We start from the raw sequence: 20,898 nt of genomic DNA, 5'->3' as shown, positions 1-20,898 counted from the left end.
AAGAAATACTCAAGACAGATTCTCAAGCAAACCTTATAGTTAAACAGAAAATTAGCACTGGGTTCCATACAATGCTTGCAAAAGTTATGGGCATATCTAGCAGGAAATGAAAGTGCAAATGTAATTTAGACTAAGCATTTTTGAATACTGGATCAAATTAAGTACTTGACATAACTCAGAGGTAAACATTGTGAACATGGAAATCCAAACCAGCGTGAGACAAGATCTAAATATTGTCCAGACTGTTAGTCAGGTGAAATAGATATGCATTCATAATCCAATAAACATTCAAGGGATGCATACTTTGATATGCAGAACCTCCTCTTCTATCATCCATATTCCATTATTATATTCTATAATTCAACCAGAAAGCTTAGTCCTGCGGCTGCAGCAAATTGGTGGATATGTGAAATGTGTTGTGATTCGAGGACCCGATCCCCGCTTGGGGAATAAAGACACATGGTCACAGAATGTAAGGTTAATGGGCAAGAAAAGGCCACAACTTTGTGTGAGAAGGTATTGGCTTAGGCATTGAACCACTGAAGATTTGACTCCACCCACTCGGAGAGGGGTGAGTCTGAAAAGGGGTTAACCACCAGTCGGGGGAGCCTGTTGGTGCTAATACAACTATAAGCTCTCCCCTGATGTCACCGTGGGGCGTGCCATGGCCCCCCGCCACACAGGCATCGGACAGGATCCACGACCGCCGGATTCCTTTAATGGAATATCCAAAATGAAGGGGTAGGTGATGGCCACACCTTGCCCTTTCACACACCAACAACACATTCCAATGCCTAACCACCAAATACCAAGAAAGTTGTGACGATTGCTACGAGGTAGGCAAAAAACCCAAAAGGCCGGTGTCAATTTGCCAGTTGGAAAAAATTCTTACCAGGCCCCCTGGGCAACCAGGGCGACCAACCATAGGTCCATAGCAAAGTCAGGAGAAAAGCTAAGCCCTAAAGGGAGTGGTGGGTGGGTGAATCGAGGCGAAAAGTGAGAGCAATGAGGCAGAATGGCTGGCGCGGCAGAATTTGAGCAGCAAACCACACCCCCACCGAGCCTCCCGTTTGGGTGCCCAACAGGGGGCGTGGCGCACCAGCCATGAGGATAGGGCAGGGGGCAGAACGTCTCCCGCTCACAACACCGCCCCTCCAGAAGGAGGAGAGGCCTTGTGGCCACATTGTGCTCTGAGGGGCTCTTATAGTTCAATGTCTTCCACTGAGTTGAAGGTGCAGAATGAAAATGGTAAAGACAGACCAAGTGTTGATTACAGGTTTTGGACTCTAAATATTGGGTTAGTTTTACCTCAAAATGTTTGTTTTGAATGACTGTTGTGAAAATGATAGAACAGAGAGTTGTTTGTCCACTCCCTCCCGGACTCTTTTGTTTCTACATGGCTTCTGACCTTGATGAGATACAGCGAGCTGATAACACTCAGGCTGCAGCAACAGTGAGTCTTAGAGGATGTTGTTATATGTAGCTATTTAAAAACACAGAAGCCACAACTACTTCTCAGAGCCAGACTCAGGGCAATATTGACCTAAGTGCTTTTCCTTATAATTATATATAATTGAACATGGAAACCTTGGCTGGTGCCACTTTTTATGATTCTAAGATCATCCTTCCACTGCAAATGGTTTCTCAGTCATTGATCTTCAGAAGACGTGTTTCTCAGTCTCAGTGTGTCCCTATAATAAACTTGCCAGACCGTTTAGAGAGCCCTTTGCCTGGCGAAAATGCGTCCTTGGACTCTTTGCATGGAGGACTGAGAGGGCTCTGTGAAGACAATGGACTGCTGTGCAGAGATGAAACTTACATTTGTTGCCCTGATCACCGCTGGCAAATGACCTTGATGCTCAGGCCTCAACAGCAACCTGTGAACCTATCAGGATATTATTATAAATAGTTAGAGGAGAGGAGAGACCACAACAAAAGGGTGGGAAATCTTTTTCAGCCTGGGGGCTGTATGGAAAATATACGGAAGACATGTTGGGATCACACGGAGAGAGTTGGCATTTCAATGGGTTTCATTTTTGTGAGCCGCCTTGAGTCCTGGTTCTGGGGGAAAGGTGGGATGGTAATGATTTCATCTCTCTGAGGCCTTATGCAGCTAAACCCCAAACTAAGAAAGAGCTAATAATAGATTCTTGCATCCTACATAAGTTGTGTAGAAATGTGTGGACTTCTGAGCAAGGGATGTGGTGTTCTGCTTAGACCACAGTGTGAGAAAGTACACTCATACTGGTGGTGTGTTCCCCACAGAGACCACCAAGATAAGGCACCAGAGCTGCCAAGGCTTCACTGATGCACGATGACAGCATAGAAGTAATGAGCCACTGGCCACTGGCCAGGCCTCTGCAGTCCCCAGTCGGGAGAGTGGGAAAGTTTGGTGATATCGTCATAGGATATTTAAGAACAATATAAAGCCCAGCAGTATCCTTGCTTAATTGAAGATCCTACTGCCAGCTGCACTGAAGGAATAGGAAGACATGCTGCTGTTCTGGAAGAGCTTTCCCAGAAACCCAGAGGGCTGTGAGATCTCTTCTTTGATGCTTTTATGCTTCTTGTTTAGCAAATAAACCCTGTTCAAGTCTCCTTTCTTGCTTGCCCTGGTGTGAAAATCTTTCACAAAGAGTGCAAATGGTCAAAAGGAAGCAGCCTGCTCCTCTTCATCAATGGATCATTTTTTTAGGTCCCATTGGAATTTTTGCACATTTATCTACTTGCACTTTGACCTGCTTCTGAACTGCTAGGTTGGCAGGAGCAGGGACTGAGCAACAGGAGCTCACCCCATAGCAGGGATTCAAACCACTGACCTTCTGATTGGCAAGTCCTAGGCTCTGTGGTTTAACCCACAGCGCCACCCATGTCCCTCTAAAGGTAGATTTATATTAAATCTATTAAATCTAATAAAATCTAATAAAAGGTAGATTTATATTAAACATCAGGGGGGGAATGTCTAAACTAGGAGTGTGCCCCAATGTGGGCACACATTGGGGCCCACCCAACTCTAGAGTTTGGCATATTTATATATATGCAACACATTATTTCAGTCCAGTAAACACGTTATACAATGATTCTACCCCACCCCACCCCCGAAAAAAGGCAAGAATTTCTGCTGTCTCAGGCTGAGTGCTCTTATGTAAGCGCCAACATTGCCTTTCACACCCACTCTGTGTGGATGGGCCAATTCCACACACACACACACACACACACACACACACACACACACCCTGCATCATGCGCCCTATAAAAAGAAAGCATTGTTATGTGAATTTGGGTCTCTGACTTGCAGAAAACCAAAGCTTTTCCTCTGGTTATTTTGAACTGTAGCAAACTGGGGTGGTTATTTGCTTCATTGTTTATATTGTTTTTAAAGAAAATATATAATATATAAACCAAAAGTCACAATTCTCAGCTACAGCGCCTCACCATCTGTAGTGTAAGGCAATACCAAACAGAATCATTGCAGAGATTTCATAGTTAATGTATGTGATTGCCTGTACATACCATTTAAGGAGGGCAGGAGGCAAAGGCCTCCCCCTGTCGTTTGGACCATTTGTAATTATTCCCCAGGATAATGCTAATATAGCCTATGCAGCTTTTTAGCAGTGCGCTTTTGAACATATCCAAAACAGGCTTTCGGACCTTGCACCTTAAAGCTGTCATGTAAGTATACAATTATGACTTCATTTATACTATTATGCTGCTCCTTTATTAACCTGGGGCTTAATCCCTCACTTCCTTCTCCCAAGGGAGTGTTTATTTTCATTTTTAATTAATTTTACCCACTGTTTTTTTTACCCTTAAAGCATGATTCAAGGAGCCCAAGTAAGCAGCAAAGGCTTTGTAGCTACGTCATAGTAAACTATACAGTGGTACCTCAGGTTAAGTACTTAATTCGTTCCAGAGGTCCATTCTTAACCTGAAACTGTTCTTAACCTGAAGCACCACTTTAGCTAATGGGGCCTCCTGCTGCTGCCGTGCCGCTGGAGCCCGATTTCTGTTCTTATCCTGAAGCAAAGTTCTTAACCTGAAGCACTATTTCTGGGTTAGCGGAGTCTGTAATCTGAAGCATATGTAACTTGAAGCGTATGTAACCTGAGGTACCACTGTAGTTAGCATTTTGTTGCAAACACACTGAACTAGTTCAGTTTGCTCCTCTCTGCTAGCATGACAAAAGAACCATAATGGCATTTTCCTCCCTTCCTCCACCATCTTTTTTACTCTCCGGGAAAACAGCTATGCAGACCATACTCCTATCACACATGCTGGATGAAGCCCCTTCAGATCCTATCCCATGGAAGGCAGTAGCCCACTGAAGCTAAGGAAGGCTGATTCCTCTCTTTAAAAGGCCCTTTCGACCTGCTGCACAAATGACAAAATAGGGTGGCCAACTTCTCAACCTGCCTCCTGTAACTATGCTTGTAACACTAACATCATCTTGAGAGGCAGACAATTAGCAGGTGGATAATGTTTATTTCCATGCAGAATCGGCTGCTGGCTGACCATCAAGCTGCAGTTCAAGAGAAGTGCCCTCCTTCCCCATCTGGCAACCATATTTGAGACTGAATCCTGACAAGACAGAAGTACTGTTTTGGGGGGACAGGAGGCGGGCGGGTGTGGAGGATTCCCTGGTCCTGAATGGGGTAACTGTGCCCCTGAAGGACCAGGTGCGCAGCCTGGGAGTCATTTTGGACTCACAGCTGTCCATGGAGGCACAGGTTAAATCCGTGTCCAGGGCAGCTGTTTACCAGTGCCATCTGGTACGTAGGCTGAGACCCTATCTGCCTGCAGACTGTCTCGCCAGAGTGGTGCATGCTCTGGTTATCTCCCGCTTGGACTACTGCAATGCGCTCTATGTGGGGCTACCTTTGAAGGTGACCCGGAAACTACAACTAATCCAGAATGCAGCAGCCAGACTGGTGACTGGGAGCGGCCGCCGAGACCATATAACACCGGTCTTGAAAGACCTACATTGGCTCCAAGTACGTTTCCGAGCACAATTCAAAGTGTTGGTGCTGACCTTTAAAGCCCTAAACGGCCTCGGTCCAGTATACCTGAAGGAGCGTCTCCACCCCCATCGTTCTACCCGGACACTGAGGTCCAGCACCGAGGGCCTTCTGGCGGTTCCCTCACTGCGAGAAGCCAAGTTACAGGGAACCAGGCAGAGGGCCTTCTTGGTAGTGGCACCCTCCTTGTGGAACGCCCTCCCACCAGATGTCAAAGAGAACAACAACTACCAGACTTTTAGAAGACATCTGAAGGCAGCCCTGTTTAGGGAAGCTTTTAATGTTTGATGTATCACAGTATTTTAATATTCTTTTGGAAGCTGCCCAGAGTGGCTGGGGAAACCCAGCCAGATGGGCGGGGTATAAATAATAAATTATTATTATTATTATTATTATTATTATTATTATTATTATTATTATTATTATTATTTGCAAAAGGGCTCCGTGGAACATATTGCAGTCTGTGAACCAAATGAATTTCAAACAAGACAGCGAAGTTTATGCTGTATAAATATTTGCTTTCCCTTACAGAGTTATGGTTTCATAAGTGAGACACGGAACAATCCTAACCACAGTCTCCAAATTTTGATCAATGAATGCTCAGGTTTTGTAGGTTTTTTAAAATTTGGTGTGAGGGTAGGCCTGCTATCCTGTTATTTATTACATTTATGCCCCATCTTCTCCCCCAAGGAGCTCAAGGTGGCACGCACAGCTCTCCCCATTTTATTCTCACAACAACCCTGGGAGGTGGGTGCGGCTGGAAGACCAAATGACTAGCTGGAGGTCACCCAGTCAGCTTCAGGGCTGAACAGGGATTAGAACCTGTGTCTCATCCAGCGCCCAAACCACTACACCCCATTGGCTGTCAATGTGCTCAGTGTTTGTTCACACCATGAACAAGACACACGTATACAGTGGTACCTCAGGTTACATACGCTTCAGGTTACAGACTCTGCTAACCCAGAAATAGTGCTTCAGGTTAAGAACTTTGCTTCAGGATAAGAACAGAAATCGTGCTCTGGGGGCGCGGTGGCAGCAGGAGGCCCCATTAGCTAAAGTGGTCTTTCAGGTTAAGAACAGACCTCCGGAGTGAATTAAGTACTTAAGCCGAGGTACCACTGTAATATAAATGCAAATTAATCCAACGGAGTAAATTAAAAATGCTTAAAAATCTCCCCTCATTGGCGACCTTACCCACCAACCACCCAGCCACTGCAAAACAAGTGGCTTTTGCCAGGTCAGCAGACTCCCTAGATAGGCAGAAAAACACTGTCTTTAAAAAAAAGTAATGCAAACAATAACTCTATCGCTACCACACACACACATACACCCCTCCCGATGAGGGCTACACATGAGCAAAGCTCCACATGAGCAGAACATTGGAAACAGTGTATTTTTTATTCTTTTTAAGGCCTGGTTTATGCTCACAACAACCCTGTGGGGTAGGGTAGGTCAGGCTGGAAGACAGTGATTGGCCCAAGGTTCACCCAGTGATCTGACAGGGATGAACTGGAGGGAGGGGGAGAGAGAGCAGGGAGATGGCAGTTGATGGCAGTTGATGGCAGTTGGTCTGGGGGTGAAATCCCAGCAGAGCTCATAGGTCTTGTAGGGTTTCGGAGCAAGGAAAGGTATATACAGCAGCAGCAGCAGCAGCAGCAGCAGCAAGATGTCGGACAGTAAGTCCATAAGGAAAGGTTTTTAAATGATGTAAATGGAAGGGAATGAGTGATGGAGCACAGCGTTAGAAGGAAGGTGGGTGACACTGGAGCACAGAGGAAGAAAACGGGGCACTGGCGGTTTCAAAGCCATAGATAAGGCGCCCGCGTTTGGGGAGCCGCAATTGCTCAGCATTAGAAAAGAAACCAGAAACTCAGGTAAAGGAAAGGTATGGATGCAAGTGGCAGAACAGAAAATTCGTGAGGGGGGAAATGAAGGCAGTCGTGGAACAATTAGGTATTATACGAAGTATGAACTTGTATATGTGTGTGCAAAAAATAAAAAGGGGTTTGTATACAACTCCACTCCAACATATAAAGGCAGTGTTGTGTAGTGGTGAAAGGGTCAGACCAGGCCCTTGGAAACCCCGGTTCGAATCCGCAGTCAGCCATGAAGCTCACTGGGGTGACTTTGGGCCAGTTTGCTGCGTGTCCACCTAACCTACCTTTACAGGGTTGTTGCAGGGATTAATTGAGGAGAGGGAGAACCACAAATGCCACTTTGAGCAACTTGGAGAAAAATAGCAGGATATTAAGGCAAACCCAGCAGGAACGAAGAAGACCAAAACCAAAACGGGTTTATAGTTTAAGTTCAGTTACTGGCTGCTAATAATAGTCCAATAAGATATTTCTGGGGCCCTCCCGGAGATTTCTAAAACAGATCAAAGTGATATTTGAGAGCAGATTGTCAAAACTACACCCAGAATCAAAATAATAACAATGGTAAATAATTTCAGTTTATTACCTACCTTTTACCATAAGGCCCCATGTAATTTAAAATACAGTAATTTAAAACCCAATATTAAAAGCAGTTTATAAAACTAGGCAACTGTATGTAGCCAACTGTATGTATGCAGACCTGTTGCCAGTTTAGTAACTGCAAGACAACACTTTTCTCAGCTGTTCAGTATAGCAGCTCTTTTTCCTATCTATATACACCTGAAAAGGAGATGCCTAATTTTTGGCCCAGCTGTAAGGGATTTAAAATTGTGTTTCCACTTCTACTCAACAAGTTTCAGGGTGTCCTCATTTTTACTTTTTGAAATATGGCAATCCTAAAAATGCCAGTTGTCATATATTGGGACTTGGACTGCAGACTTTTCTCTGCTGTCAGCCCAATCATAACCATGCAAATTCTCCTGAATTCATTGAGGCTTGCTCTCAGGTAAGTAGGGTTAGGATCGCTGTCTTAATTCATAAGTTTTTCCTTTGCTAACTTCCGAAGAAAGGATATAATAGCAAAGTGACCATAATCATTTACTTTAGTGAAAGAAGATTTAATTTGATGATAGATCTGATTATACTACAGTATAACTGAAACTCAAAAACATACAAGTACATTTGCTATCATGATAGGGGAGAGGCATGGAAGGGAAGGGGTGAAGGACATTGCATGCATTTCCCTTCATGCTCCCTGGGGTCAATGTCCATCCTACCCCTACTAACTTATTCTAGAGACTTTTTGGCAGGGGGCTGAAATCTGAAGAATCACAACTCTAGCAACTCACATGAAGAAATATTTTTGGAAGAAAGGCACCCTCAAATTTATTCAAAACATAAAATATGGACCAAGCAGGAACAATGATTTATCAACATAGGTACCAGAAAACAGGGGCTGTTACCTGGTAAAGGGATGATACAGATCATAGACTCCAATCTAGTTAGTCTGGACGAATCTCTAATACTTAATTGGGCTATAATGCAAGGCAGGGAGTGGAGAGAAGGTTTGCAGGCTCAAGTAAAACATATAAGCCCAAGCTTCAACATATTTACTCTGAAGTAAGCCCCATAGAGTTCAGTGGCATATACCCACAGAAAGCTTCAGCTCAGTTTCCTCTGCCTGTCCTAAACTCATTGAAATAACTTGGTTTATGTGTGTCTCATAGGCACATATTTGAAAGTAATTCCTGTTAAATACATTGTGGCTTATTTCTAAATAAGCATGCATAGGACAGAGCTATGAGTGTGTTTTTCTGCTTGGACTGATAATTTGATTTAATTAACACAATTAAATCCTTCTCACTTTTTCAGAGAAAACTTTGGTGTAAACAAAAAGCAACATAAATGCTTTTCTTTAAAGTGGTAGGCATACTCTCTTTACAGATCATCAATACAAAAGACATTAAAAAGATACATTGGGATTGTTAAACAAAACATCATAAAACAGTAACAACATAAATGCATTATAGGGAACAAAATCTTTCCCAAATTTGGTTACTGCATGTGAATGGGTTGCACAGATAGCTGCATTTCACACTTTTTTGTGTGCATGATCCAGGTAGGATTTAACTAGATTAGCTAACGAAAATCCTATTATGCACCAACCATATAAAAGCTGCTCTTAGAGCCTCTGCCACAGTCAGACGGTTCAGGTTGGCAATAAATGTAGGGTTGTAATGGTTTCAGCAAGCCGCTTTAACTGTTCCTTTAACCTATGTAAGACAGATTTGTGGATGGTGTGAGGTACAGTTAACCCTGGAGCTGGTGGATCTGGGTGACATAGGATTCCTTCTGAAGGCTGAGGTCCACAATCTTGGGGACATGGTAGACCCTTCATTTGTTCTGGAAACTCAGGTAGCAGTCAGGTTTGCCAGCTGTAACCAATCCAAGAAAAGGGTGGCCTAACTATATGACGCACTTCCTGGCAATCTCTGGGCTGCACTACTGTAATATGTGGGGAATTGTCACTGAAGATTGCTCTGAAACTTCAGGTACTTCCAAATGCATTAGCCTCTGTTTTAGTGGGAATGACTTGCTAGTAAGAGCTGTGCAATGGTTCCCAATTTGTTTCCAAGCAGAATTCAAAGAACTGATTGTAACCTTTGACACTGTAAATGGCACTGTATTGGTCCAGAATGTCCTGTACTTTGGGAAACTGCTTTCTGTGTTACCTTTCTTGGAGGCAAGACTAATGATAACAAGAAAGCAGGGCATTTTGGGTAATGGAACTTCCTCCCCAAAGAGACCCAGAAAACCAGATTGGTTTTCATTTTCAAAGCTTTGGGTTGTTGCTGTTTCACTTAAGAGTGCTTCCTTGGGCCTTTTTGCAGGTGACACCTGCTGACCAGCTAGGATACATCTTGTTAACTTGCTCTGCTGTTGCTGACTATAGATACAAAAAAGGTTGCTTATGGGGGCATTTAAACTGAACTTTACAAGTGATCATGTCTACCTTTGCCTTCCCTTGGCAACATTTCCCCCCAGCCCTTTTCAACCTATTTATTTATTTGGAATACTTGTTTTCCATTTTACAGACCCAAGAAGCTCTCAGAAAGGGCATACAAAAGATGTTTGCAATAAAAATCACATTCAAATCTGGCATATGGAACAGAACCAAAGTTCATGAAGGAAGCCTATGCCACAAAACCTTTGTTAGTCCACAGTGGGAGGCAGTAATGCTTCTGAATGCCAGTTGCTGAGATCCAGCACTGAGGGCCTTCTGTCGGTTCCCTGACTGCGAGAAGTGAGGTTACAGGGAACCAGGCAGAGGGCCTTCTCGGTAGTGCTGCCCACCCTGTGAAACACCTTCCCGTCAGATGTCAAAGAAATAAACAACTATCAGACTTTTAGAAGACATCTGAAGACAGCCCAGTTTAGGGAAGCTTTTAATGCTGGATGAATCATTGTATTTCAATACTCTGCTGGAAGCCGCCCAGAGTGGCTGGGGAAACACAGCCTGATGGGTGGGGTATAAATATAAATAATAACAACAATTGCTACAAACCCCAGGAAGGGAGAGTGCTCTTCGGCTTGGGATTCTCCTTGCTGGTTTCCCATAGGCATCTAGCTGGCCACTGTGAGACCAGGATGCTGGGACTAGACCAGGGCCGGATTTAGGTTTGATGAGGCCCTAAGCTACTGAAGGTACAGTCATACCACATGTTACGTTTGTTTCAGGTTGAGCTTTTTCAGGTTGCGTCCCACAGCGACCCAGAAGTACTGGAAAGGGTTACTTTTGGGTTTTGCCGCTCGCACATGCGCAGAAGCGGCAAGTCACGACCCATGCACGCGCAGGCGTGGGTTGCGTTCTGCTCATGTTGGTAAAGGGCCTCCGGAATGGATCCCGTTCGCAGCCAGAGGTACCACTGTAATGGGGCCCTTTATATGTCCAACTGTCCTTTGTCAACAACAAATTGTCTGTTTTTTGGTGTTGAATATATGCTATATGGTAATTTACAGACCTAATAGGAATCAAAAGCCATTTGCACACATTGCCATGCAACCAGTCCATGCAGAATGTAGGCACCCTGTATATAGAAATGAGCAAACCAGTGATATTTTAAGGAGCAGGCTAGCAGATGGGGCCCATTATTTACACCATAGGAGCCTACACAACACAAAACACTGTTGCTGTATGTAGGTTTTATTTCATTTGTTTTTTATCTTATATTCTGGAAATGTACATCCAGTTTTTTCCCTTTAATTTTTTCGGGGTTCCCCAAGAGAGTGGGGCCCTAAGCTATAGCTTGTTTAGCTTATATGTAAATCTGGCACACTAGACTCCCCCCCGCCCCTCTTCTTCCCTCCTCTCTGCTCTCCACGAGTTATCCTCCCTTCCACTCCACCTAAGCATCTTTACACCTCCGAGCCCAACGTCACTCGCAACCCGACGCAAGATCTACCTCCCGCCCCTGCCTGCGCGTCGCCATTGGCTCTTTCTTCCTGCCCGTCAAAGTGCCGACAAGAGGCTTTCTCCGGGGAGGAGGCGGGGCTGCTGCTGCTTGGCGTAGAGCTGTCACAGGAGGGAGAGAGGGGAAGGAAGAGTCTATATCGTGTCGCCACTGCAGGAGGGGGGGACTCCTGCTTTGCGCCGCCCGGTTTGCACGCACAGCATCTCTCTGTGCCGGGTTTCATCGTTTCTCTTTCTCTCCCCCCCCCTCCCTCCTCCCCGTGATCTAGGAAGCAGCCAGGTCTATTATTCCTTCAAAATCCAAACTTTGCGCGTGGAGTCCGTGCACAGCCCTCCTCCAGCCGAGGGTGCCGTCCAGCAGCAGCAGCAGCACTCCGAGGCGCCGCGCTCCGCCTCGCCGAAGGAAGCAGCCGTCGCTTCGCCCAAGGAAGGAGCGAGACCAAAGGAAGGGGCGCCACGCAAGGAAGCCGCTTCGCCCAGGGAGGCTCGTTCCCCCAACGAAGGAGCCAGACCCAAGGAAGGTGCGCCAGTAAAGCAGGGCTCGGCGCCTGCGCTGCAACAGCTCCTTTCCCCCGGCGACAGGGACAAAGCCGCCCGAGATCCCGCCCCGAAAGTCTTCATCCCTTCCTCCAACAGCATGCCGGACAAGAAGTTCTTCGAGAATCTCTCCGGAAAAGGGAAAGCCATCGGGGTGTTGACCAGCGGAGGCGATGCGCAAGGTAAGACAGTTACCGGTACTCAGGATTTTATTTTTGTTGTTGGGGGGAATTGGGTAATGCTATGCGCACTCCCCAACCCCACCGAAGGGGGGAGCTCATTGCCAGATGCCTCTAGGGGAGTGGTTTGAGGAGCAGGGAACGACCTGAAAGGGGACTGGACGTGGTTTCCGTGCAGGGAGGGTTCAGCTGCGCACGCATGGCTCCGGGAAAGAAACTGGAAGCGTCACAGGTGGAAAGGGAGGGGTCCCTAAGAAGGCATAGGGTAGTGGACGTGAGACGGCTGGGCCAGAAAGCAGTGGGGATTCATATATGTAGGAGCAGGGGGGGGGAAGGGTTGGTGGGGGGTGCTGACAGGTGAAGATTGCAGGAATAAGCATAGGTGGTGGAGGGATAAAGTAAAAGAGGGTACGCGCTGCGTAGCTAAGATTATTATTTTTTATATTTTTCTGCTGGTGGTAAAGTAGCTAAGAACTGAGCTCCAGTTTAACAGGAGAAAAAACCCAAACCTTTTTGCAAAGGTTGAGTTTAAAATGTTCTTGGAGTGAGAGTGAAACAGACTCGGGGGAAAAATTGCTTCTGACATTCCTCCTCCCTCTCCCATCACATTCCCAAACGTGTGACCTTCCTCTTAAAGGACCAAGCACCGCCAGACTCTCTGGGAACTCGGTTATCATTCAGATGAGGATGCCTTTCCCCTCTCTGGCAGGAGAGGGAAGACCAGAGGAGGGGGAAAGGCCGAGGGAGGCCTTTGTTGTTTGGGTTGGTTTTGGAAGTGATGGGGCTGCCTGCTACAAGAGTGAAGAGGAAACCCACTGGGTGGTATTCAACTAACTTACTCATTTCAGAGCTGTTGAAACTAAGGGACCTCACCTAACTTAGTCATGTTCACTGGTTTCACTGGGTCTGCTTAGTCAAATACCACCATCTGTGGTATTTGGTTCTGCCAGACCTGATATCCTCAGGCTTTCCCTTCACTTTATATAACACATAATTGATCCGGAATAGACAAAGGGCTCTCCAAGACAACCTTATATGGCTCAAAACAACAAGCCACTTACTGGAAATAGTAGTGTGACTTGTGTGTTTGGCCAAAGAGGAAATCGATTTTTAATTCTTAAGAATTTAACAGGCTGCTGGATGAGGCCCATCTAGTCCTGCATCCTGTTCTCACAGATGCTTGTGGAATACCAGCAAGCAGCACCTGAGACCCCTCCCTTCCTGCGGTTTCCAGCAACGAACGCGTTAATTCTGGACAGTTAATTCTGGATTCACTTCCTTCTGCATTCATACAGTTTGAATCATGCACTGAGCCTTCAGAGGGCCAAGACAGTGGCGGTTAAGTGAACTTGACCATGTGCCCTAAGAGGAAGAAATGGCGATGGCGCGGTGGTAAACGTGCATGGGAATCACGCACGTGTCTAACGAGGGCCAGGATAGCACCCTGCGTCTCATTCATAACTTCCCCCAACAGTTGCAACTGGTGACTAATAGGGCTGCATGGGATTTCCAGGGGGTGGTAGAATCGCGTTGCAAGACGCCTGGCTCCTCCTTGGGCGGCAGCCAACTGGGGTTTGATCCTCGCCTGCTCCTGTTGGCATCCGTCTGTCTCGGGAGGCAGTGGAGGATTAACACCTCTGGAATTTGCAACACGATCAAGAGCCACCATTTCCGTTAAGGGCTGACCCGGCTTAAGATCACTCCCCTGCGATTAACTGAGTCGGTTGTTTCCGTTGAGATTTCTGCATTGTAGGGAGTTGGACTAGATGAGACTGCCCTGTGCAGCGGGTCTACTCAGAAGTAAAGCCCACCGACTTGATTGGAGGTTTCTAACCGGTGCTTGGATAGGCATCTGTCAGGCATGCTTTAGCTGTAATTCGTGCCTTGCAACGGGGTTAGACTGGATGAGCCTTTGGGGTCCCTTCCAAGTCCACGATTCTGTGATTCGATTATTCTATGACTCCGCTTGCAGCTCGCGGCCCCCGCGTGCCCTTCTTCCCGGTATCCTCGGAGGCAGGGCTCTTCTGGCCGGCGCAGGCTCCGCCTCCAGTGTGTACGTGATCCTTTGCGAGTCGCTGCGGATTGTGCCTCGGTACGTCACGCTCGCATGTTGGAAGCATCGGCGGCACATCTTCTCCCCGTCTGCCTTGCTCCACCGGGAAGGTTACCCATCCATCAGCTAGTGGCTGGACCAGGGCTTGCTTTGAGACCGGGAGCTAAAGCCTGCGGGTTCTCCTTGAGTGCACGCGAAGGAAAACCGTTTTCCTGAGAGTGTGCAGAGGGCAGTCGCCTCGCCGGTGCTGTGAAGCTAGCTTTCCAAGCGGAAGGTTCTTAAGTGGTATTATTAAGTTGCACAGAAGCAATTTCACTGAACTACCTGGAGTCAAATAATTTTATTACCCCCCTCCCCACTCCTCTACGCGTTCTCTCTCTGCTTGCTTAAGCTTTCATCATGTCATGCCGGCGAAAGAACGTGACTAGGTAGCAACCCGAGTAATCCACACTCAAGTGCTGCCTCTGTGAAGTAGGAGGAGGGCAAATCCTAGTTTTTCCCAGGAAATAAACTGCATCATTCGGAGGGCGAGCCCTGGCACACATTCCAGCGTGACTGGGGCTTATATAATAAAGGCAACAGCGGCGGGGCGGGGGTGAGAGAGACGGAGAGGAAAAATACATTTTTGCCACAAGGTAGTCCATTGCTACATTTAAACCTTCTCTTGAAATTGTCTCTCGATTTGGTTACCTAAATGGCCCCTTGACAACTGTAGCATGTGAACAGCCAAGAGGGAAGAAGAAAACTTTGCATTGCAAACGCGGTGGACATCAGCCAAACCCTTTTGTTTTCTTCCAGGAGGGGAAGAGCACGGGCTGAATTCAGACTAAAGATTTGGAATGATTATTTTTTCTGGAGGGAGATTAAAGGGACCCCTCTGGGAAAAGTAGGTGTGTGTGTTTCTGTTTTATTAACCTGCCAGGGAAACAGAAACACAGGCAGGGTTATGTATCCACATCCGGGAAGGAGAGAGTAAGCATGCACTGGTTGCCTTTGAGTCATAATCTTTCAAGGTCATTGAGACAAGGTGGAACAAGTGCAACTTCTGACTAAAAGTTGCAACGTTGGAGGTTACAGAGGAAAGCTTATGCAAAGCAGCTCTTTAGATCCACTAGTTTTTCCTTGCTTGCTGGTCCTTCAGTGCCCAAACTTTTTCTTTCAACAGGCTTTATAGTCAGAGATATGTCATTTGTACGCATCATTAATCGGAGCTGGAAATTTGAAACTGAATGCACATTCTTGCTCTGAAAGTCAACCACCGATTTAAGCGTCAGTGTGCACATTTCTGTTATATCAAGTTTCTCCTTATTTGCTGCTGTATATTCATACAATTCTAGAATTTTAGTTTTGTATGTGTGTCAAACTAGACTGGAGAATACATACAGATATTAATACTTCATATTTTAAAGCGAGGATTAAGAATGTTGTCATGAACACAATTACTTAGGAGTGAGTCTCACTGACTTTGCCAGGACTCTCAATTACGGATGCATATGATTTGGGCTGAATTTTTTCTAAGCTGCACACTGCTATAGCTCCTTTTCAGTAAAATACTCGCCAATGTCTTGTCTGAAAGTGAAGACAGTACGCTCATGATGTGTGAGACATTCCAAGGCTGCCTTTTCAGGCACTGCAAAAAAAGTATCTCAAGGCAGATTCCAGAATTGTACCAGCTCCTTATAGTATGCTCTGGGATATATTCACAGCTGGTAGAAATCAGTATCATCATTATGATGTCAGGCGACAAATGGAAAGGGTCTAGCATTTGAAGTCCATTTGCTGTTTTGGTACAAATTCTTACACAAAATCCCTTCAAGAGATGTCTCAGTGCCCATCAACTGATCAGAGATGAGAGAGGTCCATTTGCAAACAGTTTATTATTGCTAGGTAGCTCATATTGGGAATAGGGCAATATTTATGACAGTTGACATAAATACTGTGGTTGAGGATGAAATTTCTTTGTAATTCACCAACCACTAAAACCTACCTATACTAAAATGCCACTATTTCTGTAAAATCCACTGTATTTACTCCTGTATTTGTCCTGCTGAATTAAAGGGGACAGGTTGTTGTAAAAATTGATAGTACTGAATTGTAAGTTATTTTGCATTATCATGTCACGCGTCTAGTAGATCTATCTATTCAACAAACAAACAAACAAACAAACAAACAAACAAACAGTATCCATCTATAAACTCCTTCACAGCCAAAATAAAAGGCTCAGCATACTCATAAGCTGCTGCTAAAATCTGATGTCTGTGGCTGTGCAGCAATGACTGAGCACAGTTAATGCTTGAGGATAGTTTTCTGTATATGAGAAGATAATTACATTATTGTAGATATAATTGAATTTCTATTACGGCAGCAAAGAAACCAAGGGTAATAAAATAAAGCCTTGTTTTCCATGGCCTCTCATTAGCCCTCTAACTAAAATACCATTCCTCTGTGTCTCTGCATATTCTCGTTGCCTGATTAGAAGTTTCAAGATTAAATTGAAAATGCGAACGGTGACAAAAGTCTTGGGTTCTCTGAGAAGTAACATTTAAAAGTGTTGAGAGCTGACATTGGATTGGAGTTAATTGAATTTTGGTTCCATTGAAACCAGCCTGATGTTAGTCATACCTAACCCTCTTAATTTCAGTGGGAACCCAAATGGTTTTGAGAATATATTTGGTAAAAGGAGCCTGTAGAAACAACCACTTAAACATTATTTTTGCCTAAAAATAAAATACAAACTGTGTTTCTTGCAGCTAAAGGTCAGAGCAATCTGAAAATAAAGAAACATTTCCATGTGATATATACAGAAATAGAAAGTAAATGTGCAAATATTGAGCCTTTTTAAAATAGGGAAGCACTTAAAGCAGGCACCCCCCAACTCGGCCCTCCAGATGTTTTGGGACTACAGTTCCCATCATCCCTGACCACTGGTCCTGTTAGCTAGGGATGATGGGAATTGTAGTCCCAAAACATTAAGTACTTAACAAATTAAGTACTTAACCCGAGGTACTACTGTATAGGGAACGATCCTGCAACCTTGGCGTTATCAGCACCATGCTCTAACCAGCTGAGCTATGCTGATGACAAACTATAGGACCATTACCTTTGTTTCCTGGCTGTGAACTTCTGGAGGCCTGTGGTTAGCTCCTGATGGATCTTTGGTCTGACCCAACACGTAGCACATTTAAATGGTCCTGAATTTAGCACCTCTTGTGTTCCAGCTGGGTGATCCAACACAACCATATAGGAGTCAGCTGCAGTCACTCAGAAATGACACCATGGTTTTCTGCTGCAGGTCCTCCATGGCTGAGCAGTGGAATAGAGGATAGGGCCTGGTAACTAAACTATACCTCGGAAATAATAGGGGAGGGGAAATCAAGTTGCGAGGAAACAACTCAAAGATCTGTCCGGACACCTTCATTTTAGTTGAAAATGACATGTTACCTAACAAGAGCAACCAGCAGCCGAGCTTCATTAATATAGAAGGCACGCAAGGGAGGGGGGACCCCATTAACCTACCTATTCCGTTTTACTTTTCTAATTTGGGAGAAAGCTTATTATAGAAAAGGATTACCAGACAAATTCATTAAAGTGAGGACACTACTTACTAAGAAAGGCAGATTTTGGGTTCCCTTTGGGAAATATAAATTATGCAGCTTTAATCGTGGTTTATGAGATTATCATGGCTGTAGGATATCTGATACTATTTTTATTGAAATACAGCATGGCTTTGATTAAAGCACCTTATTAGTTCAGTTCAAAATGAAACAATAAGTGTTGTGTCATTTTATTGGAGACCTGCAGGTACTGTCCGAGAGATCCATCATCACATCAGCAGGCATGGCTGGGCTTTTCCTTCTCTCCTCCTTTTGCAGCCTTCACGTTCTCAGTCTTCTCTGGAAAATTCTTCAACCTGCTGGAGCAGATTTTGGGGGGTGGGGTAGGAACTGTGTCATTGGGGCGGAGGAGAGGAAGGGAAAGCCCCATACATGCTAGTGGAAGTCTGTTGTACAAGTGAGATCCTGCAAGTGGATATAATCCACTACAGTGGTACCTCAGGTTACATATGCTTCAGGTTACATACGCTTCAGGTTATAGACTCCGCTAACCCAGAAATAGTACTTCAGGTTAAGAACTTTGCTTCAGGATGAGAACAGAAATCGTGCTCCGGTGGCGCAGTGGCAGCAGGAGGCCCCATTAGCTCAAGTGGTGCTTCAGGTTAAGAACAGTTTCAGGTTAAGTACAGACCTCCAGAACGAATTAAGTACTTAACCCGAGATACCACTGTACTATGGTGTGTCACGCTCTTGCATTATGCAATATGGGCAATCCTTTCTTTTGACTTTGGTGTGGGCTGATTATTGATAGATAATGAGCATCAATGAGCAATTGATTATTTTGAGCTGCTGAAATTTGAGTCGTCACCATCGATCAGGATAGAGGCTGAAACCGTTTTGTCTGAAATGGTTTGCATCAGAAGGGCTAGATATCAGCAGGTTTTAAATTTGGTTTGGAGAGAATTGATCTGGATTCTTGCGAATAGGGTGATACCGCTGAATTCAGCGCTGTATTTTCTCCTACACCCACACAGTGAGCACTCAGAATAAAGGCTGCACTTGACTTCCCTGGGGTTGGAGGCAACATGAAACTGCATAATCCAAGCTGTCTGGATAACAATCAGATCAGATTCAAATTACTGTAATTGTGGGTTCAGGAAGAGGACTAGGGAAGAATGCATTCACACTAGGCCAAAGACAACAAAGAACCCTGTGGTGTCTTCAAGACATTTGTTGTTATTGCATGAGCTTTTGTAGACTGAGGCCCAATTAGTTACTGTGGCAAAATTATCCTAAGACTTAATAATGTCATCTACAACATCAGGGATTCTTTCACTTGTTCATTTTCCAGGGTGATTTGTGCTATGCTATCATCTGCTCACAAGGGATGCGGGTGGTGCTGTGGATTAAACCATAGAGCCTAGGACTTGCCGATCAGAAGGTCGGCGGTTCGAATCCCCACCCGTGACGGGGTGAGCTCCCGTTGCTCGGTCCCTGCTCCTGCCAACCTAGCAGTTCGAAAGCACATCAGAGTGCAAGTAGATAAATAGGTACAGCTCCAGTGGGAAGGTAAACGGCGTTTCCATGTGCTGCTCTGGTTCGCCAGAAGCGGCTTAGTCATGCTGGCCACATGACCCGGAAGCTGTACGCCGGCTCCCTCGGCCAATAAAGCAAGATGAGCGCTGCAACACCAGAGTTGGTCACGACTGGATGTAATGGTCAGGGGTCCCTTTACCTTTACCTATAATCTGCCCACACTGCCCTGCTTCATTCTGCATAGGCCAGACCAGTGTTTGAAACTCCCATTTTTCTAGACGCATTTTGTGAAAGGGAATTTCATTAGCATGAGCAGTTTCTGAACTCTGGGTGCAGTATGGCACCTAAGATTTCAGATGAAAACTGCAACGTCCCCACTTCCAGCTACTCTCTGAAACCCTCTTAAGAATATTATGGGGGTGGGCAGGGGAAGGACTAGACCATGTGAAAAATGAACATAATATTTTAGCTGCAGTTCATTCATTTTCAGCTTTGCATTCTTGTTATAAAAAGTGTGCCTAGACATTCTGTTGTGGCGCCTATAACCTAGGATTAAGGTGCTATTTAGCTCCTGCTTTCACATCTCAGTTCCTAACACTGGGCCAGATAGGTCAGTCTCTATGCAAAACAATGAATGGACATCAATTTCAGAAATGACAGTATCTATAACCCAGTGGCAGAATGTTTTGGTGTCCCAAGACACTTTCTAACTGATCTTAATTCAGGCGGCTATTCTGCAATGAAGGAATCCACATGGAAGAATACAGCATGAAACAGCTGAAACACAATTTGTCAAAAAGTTCAGTGCCATCACTTGTGGGTTAAATACAGATAAAGGATTTTTAACACACTACATGTGTTAATATTACCAATGCCTGGACATCTGTGCTATCTATAACTGTAGCTTGTGATTAGCTCCATGCCCAACTGCAGGTGTTAATTCACTCAGCAATGCTGAGGTTGATTGCATTATCACCAATTTGCTTCTGTAAAAGGTTAAAGGTGTGTTTATTTAACATACACTTAAATTCTAATTAACACTGACTTCAATCCATCTCATTGCAAGGTGAAAGCGAAAGGTGAAATGCATGAAGCGAAACCTTAGGTATACAAAGCAGAACATTGACAAAGTAGACTTAAGTTCATGAAAGCTTATGCCAGGGGTAGTTAGGATTTTGCCTTTCAGGTGTTGTTGGTACAGCAGTGCCTTGTGAATACCACATTGGCTAACCCTGGCATATGCCATAAAAATTTAGCTAGTTCTTTAGGTACCCCAAGATTATTTTGTGGGTTTCTTGAGGGGGGTGACTGCAAGGCTTCCCCTCTGGAAATTTTTACTAGGTTGTGATTTTCAAATCCAGATGTCAATAGTGTCTTGGGAGATGACCCTCCTAAGCTCTGATGACTATCAAGATCCAGAAACTCCTGAGGCGTATGCAACTCACGAATAAGTAACCTTGGTTCTGACTGTAGTCTTTGGCAAAGTGAGTATTTTCTGGCAAATTTCTCTGGAATTTTGATGAGGCTTTTGAAGCAGAACAGTAGTCAGACAATTTCCCCTCTCTTCATTTAGCACTGAGAGTGCAAGGGGGCCGTTAACAAATACAAACACAAAGCTACCTTATAACGAGTCAGGTATTTCCAAATATTGCTGACTAGAGATGCCTGGGGCTTCCTTC

At 45.0% G+C, this 20,898-nt stretch overlaps 1 protein-coding gene across 3 annotated transcripts in view; it reads left to right on the top strand.

Moving 5' to 3' along the window:
* The first annotated feature begins 6,552 nt into the window (after positions 1 to 6,552).
* The window catches only part of PFKP (phosphofructokinase, platelet), a 64,046-nt gene continuing 49,700 nt past the window's right edge, over positions 6,553 to 20,898 (top strand). For 2 of the 3 annotated variants that reach the window (XM_081164233.1, XM_081164232.1), the window contains exons 1-2: positions 6,554 to 6,691; positions 11,630 to 12,079. In XM_081164233.1, the coding sequence (XP_081020359.1) occupies positions 6,682 to 6,691; positions 11,630 to 12,079 (460 nt within the window). In that variant the 5' untranslated portion in view covers positions 6,554 to 6,681. Of the gene's footprint in view, positions 6,692 to 11,629; positions 12,080 to 20,898 lie in introns of all 3 variants that reach the window. The other variant, XM_081164234.1, reaches the window with a different exon arrangement.

This window comes from Podarcis bocagei, assembly GCF_964188305.1.
Source record: "Podarcis bocagei genome assembly, chromosome: 12".
Lineage (NCBI taxonomy): Eukaryota > Metazoa > Chordata > Lepidosauria > Squamata > Lacertidae > Podarcis > Podarcis bocagei.
The sequence above is the reverse complement of the archived record's forward strand: the minus strand, read 5'-3'. Positions and strand labels throughout refer to the sequence as shown.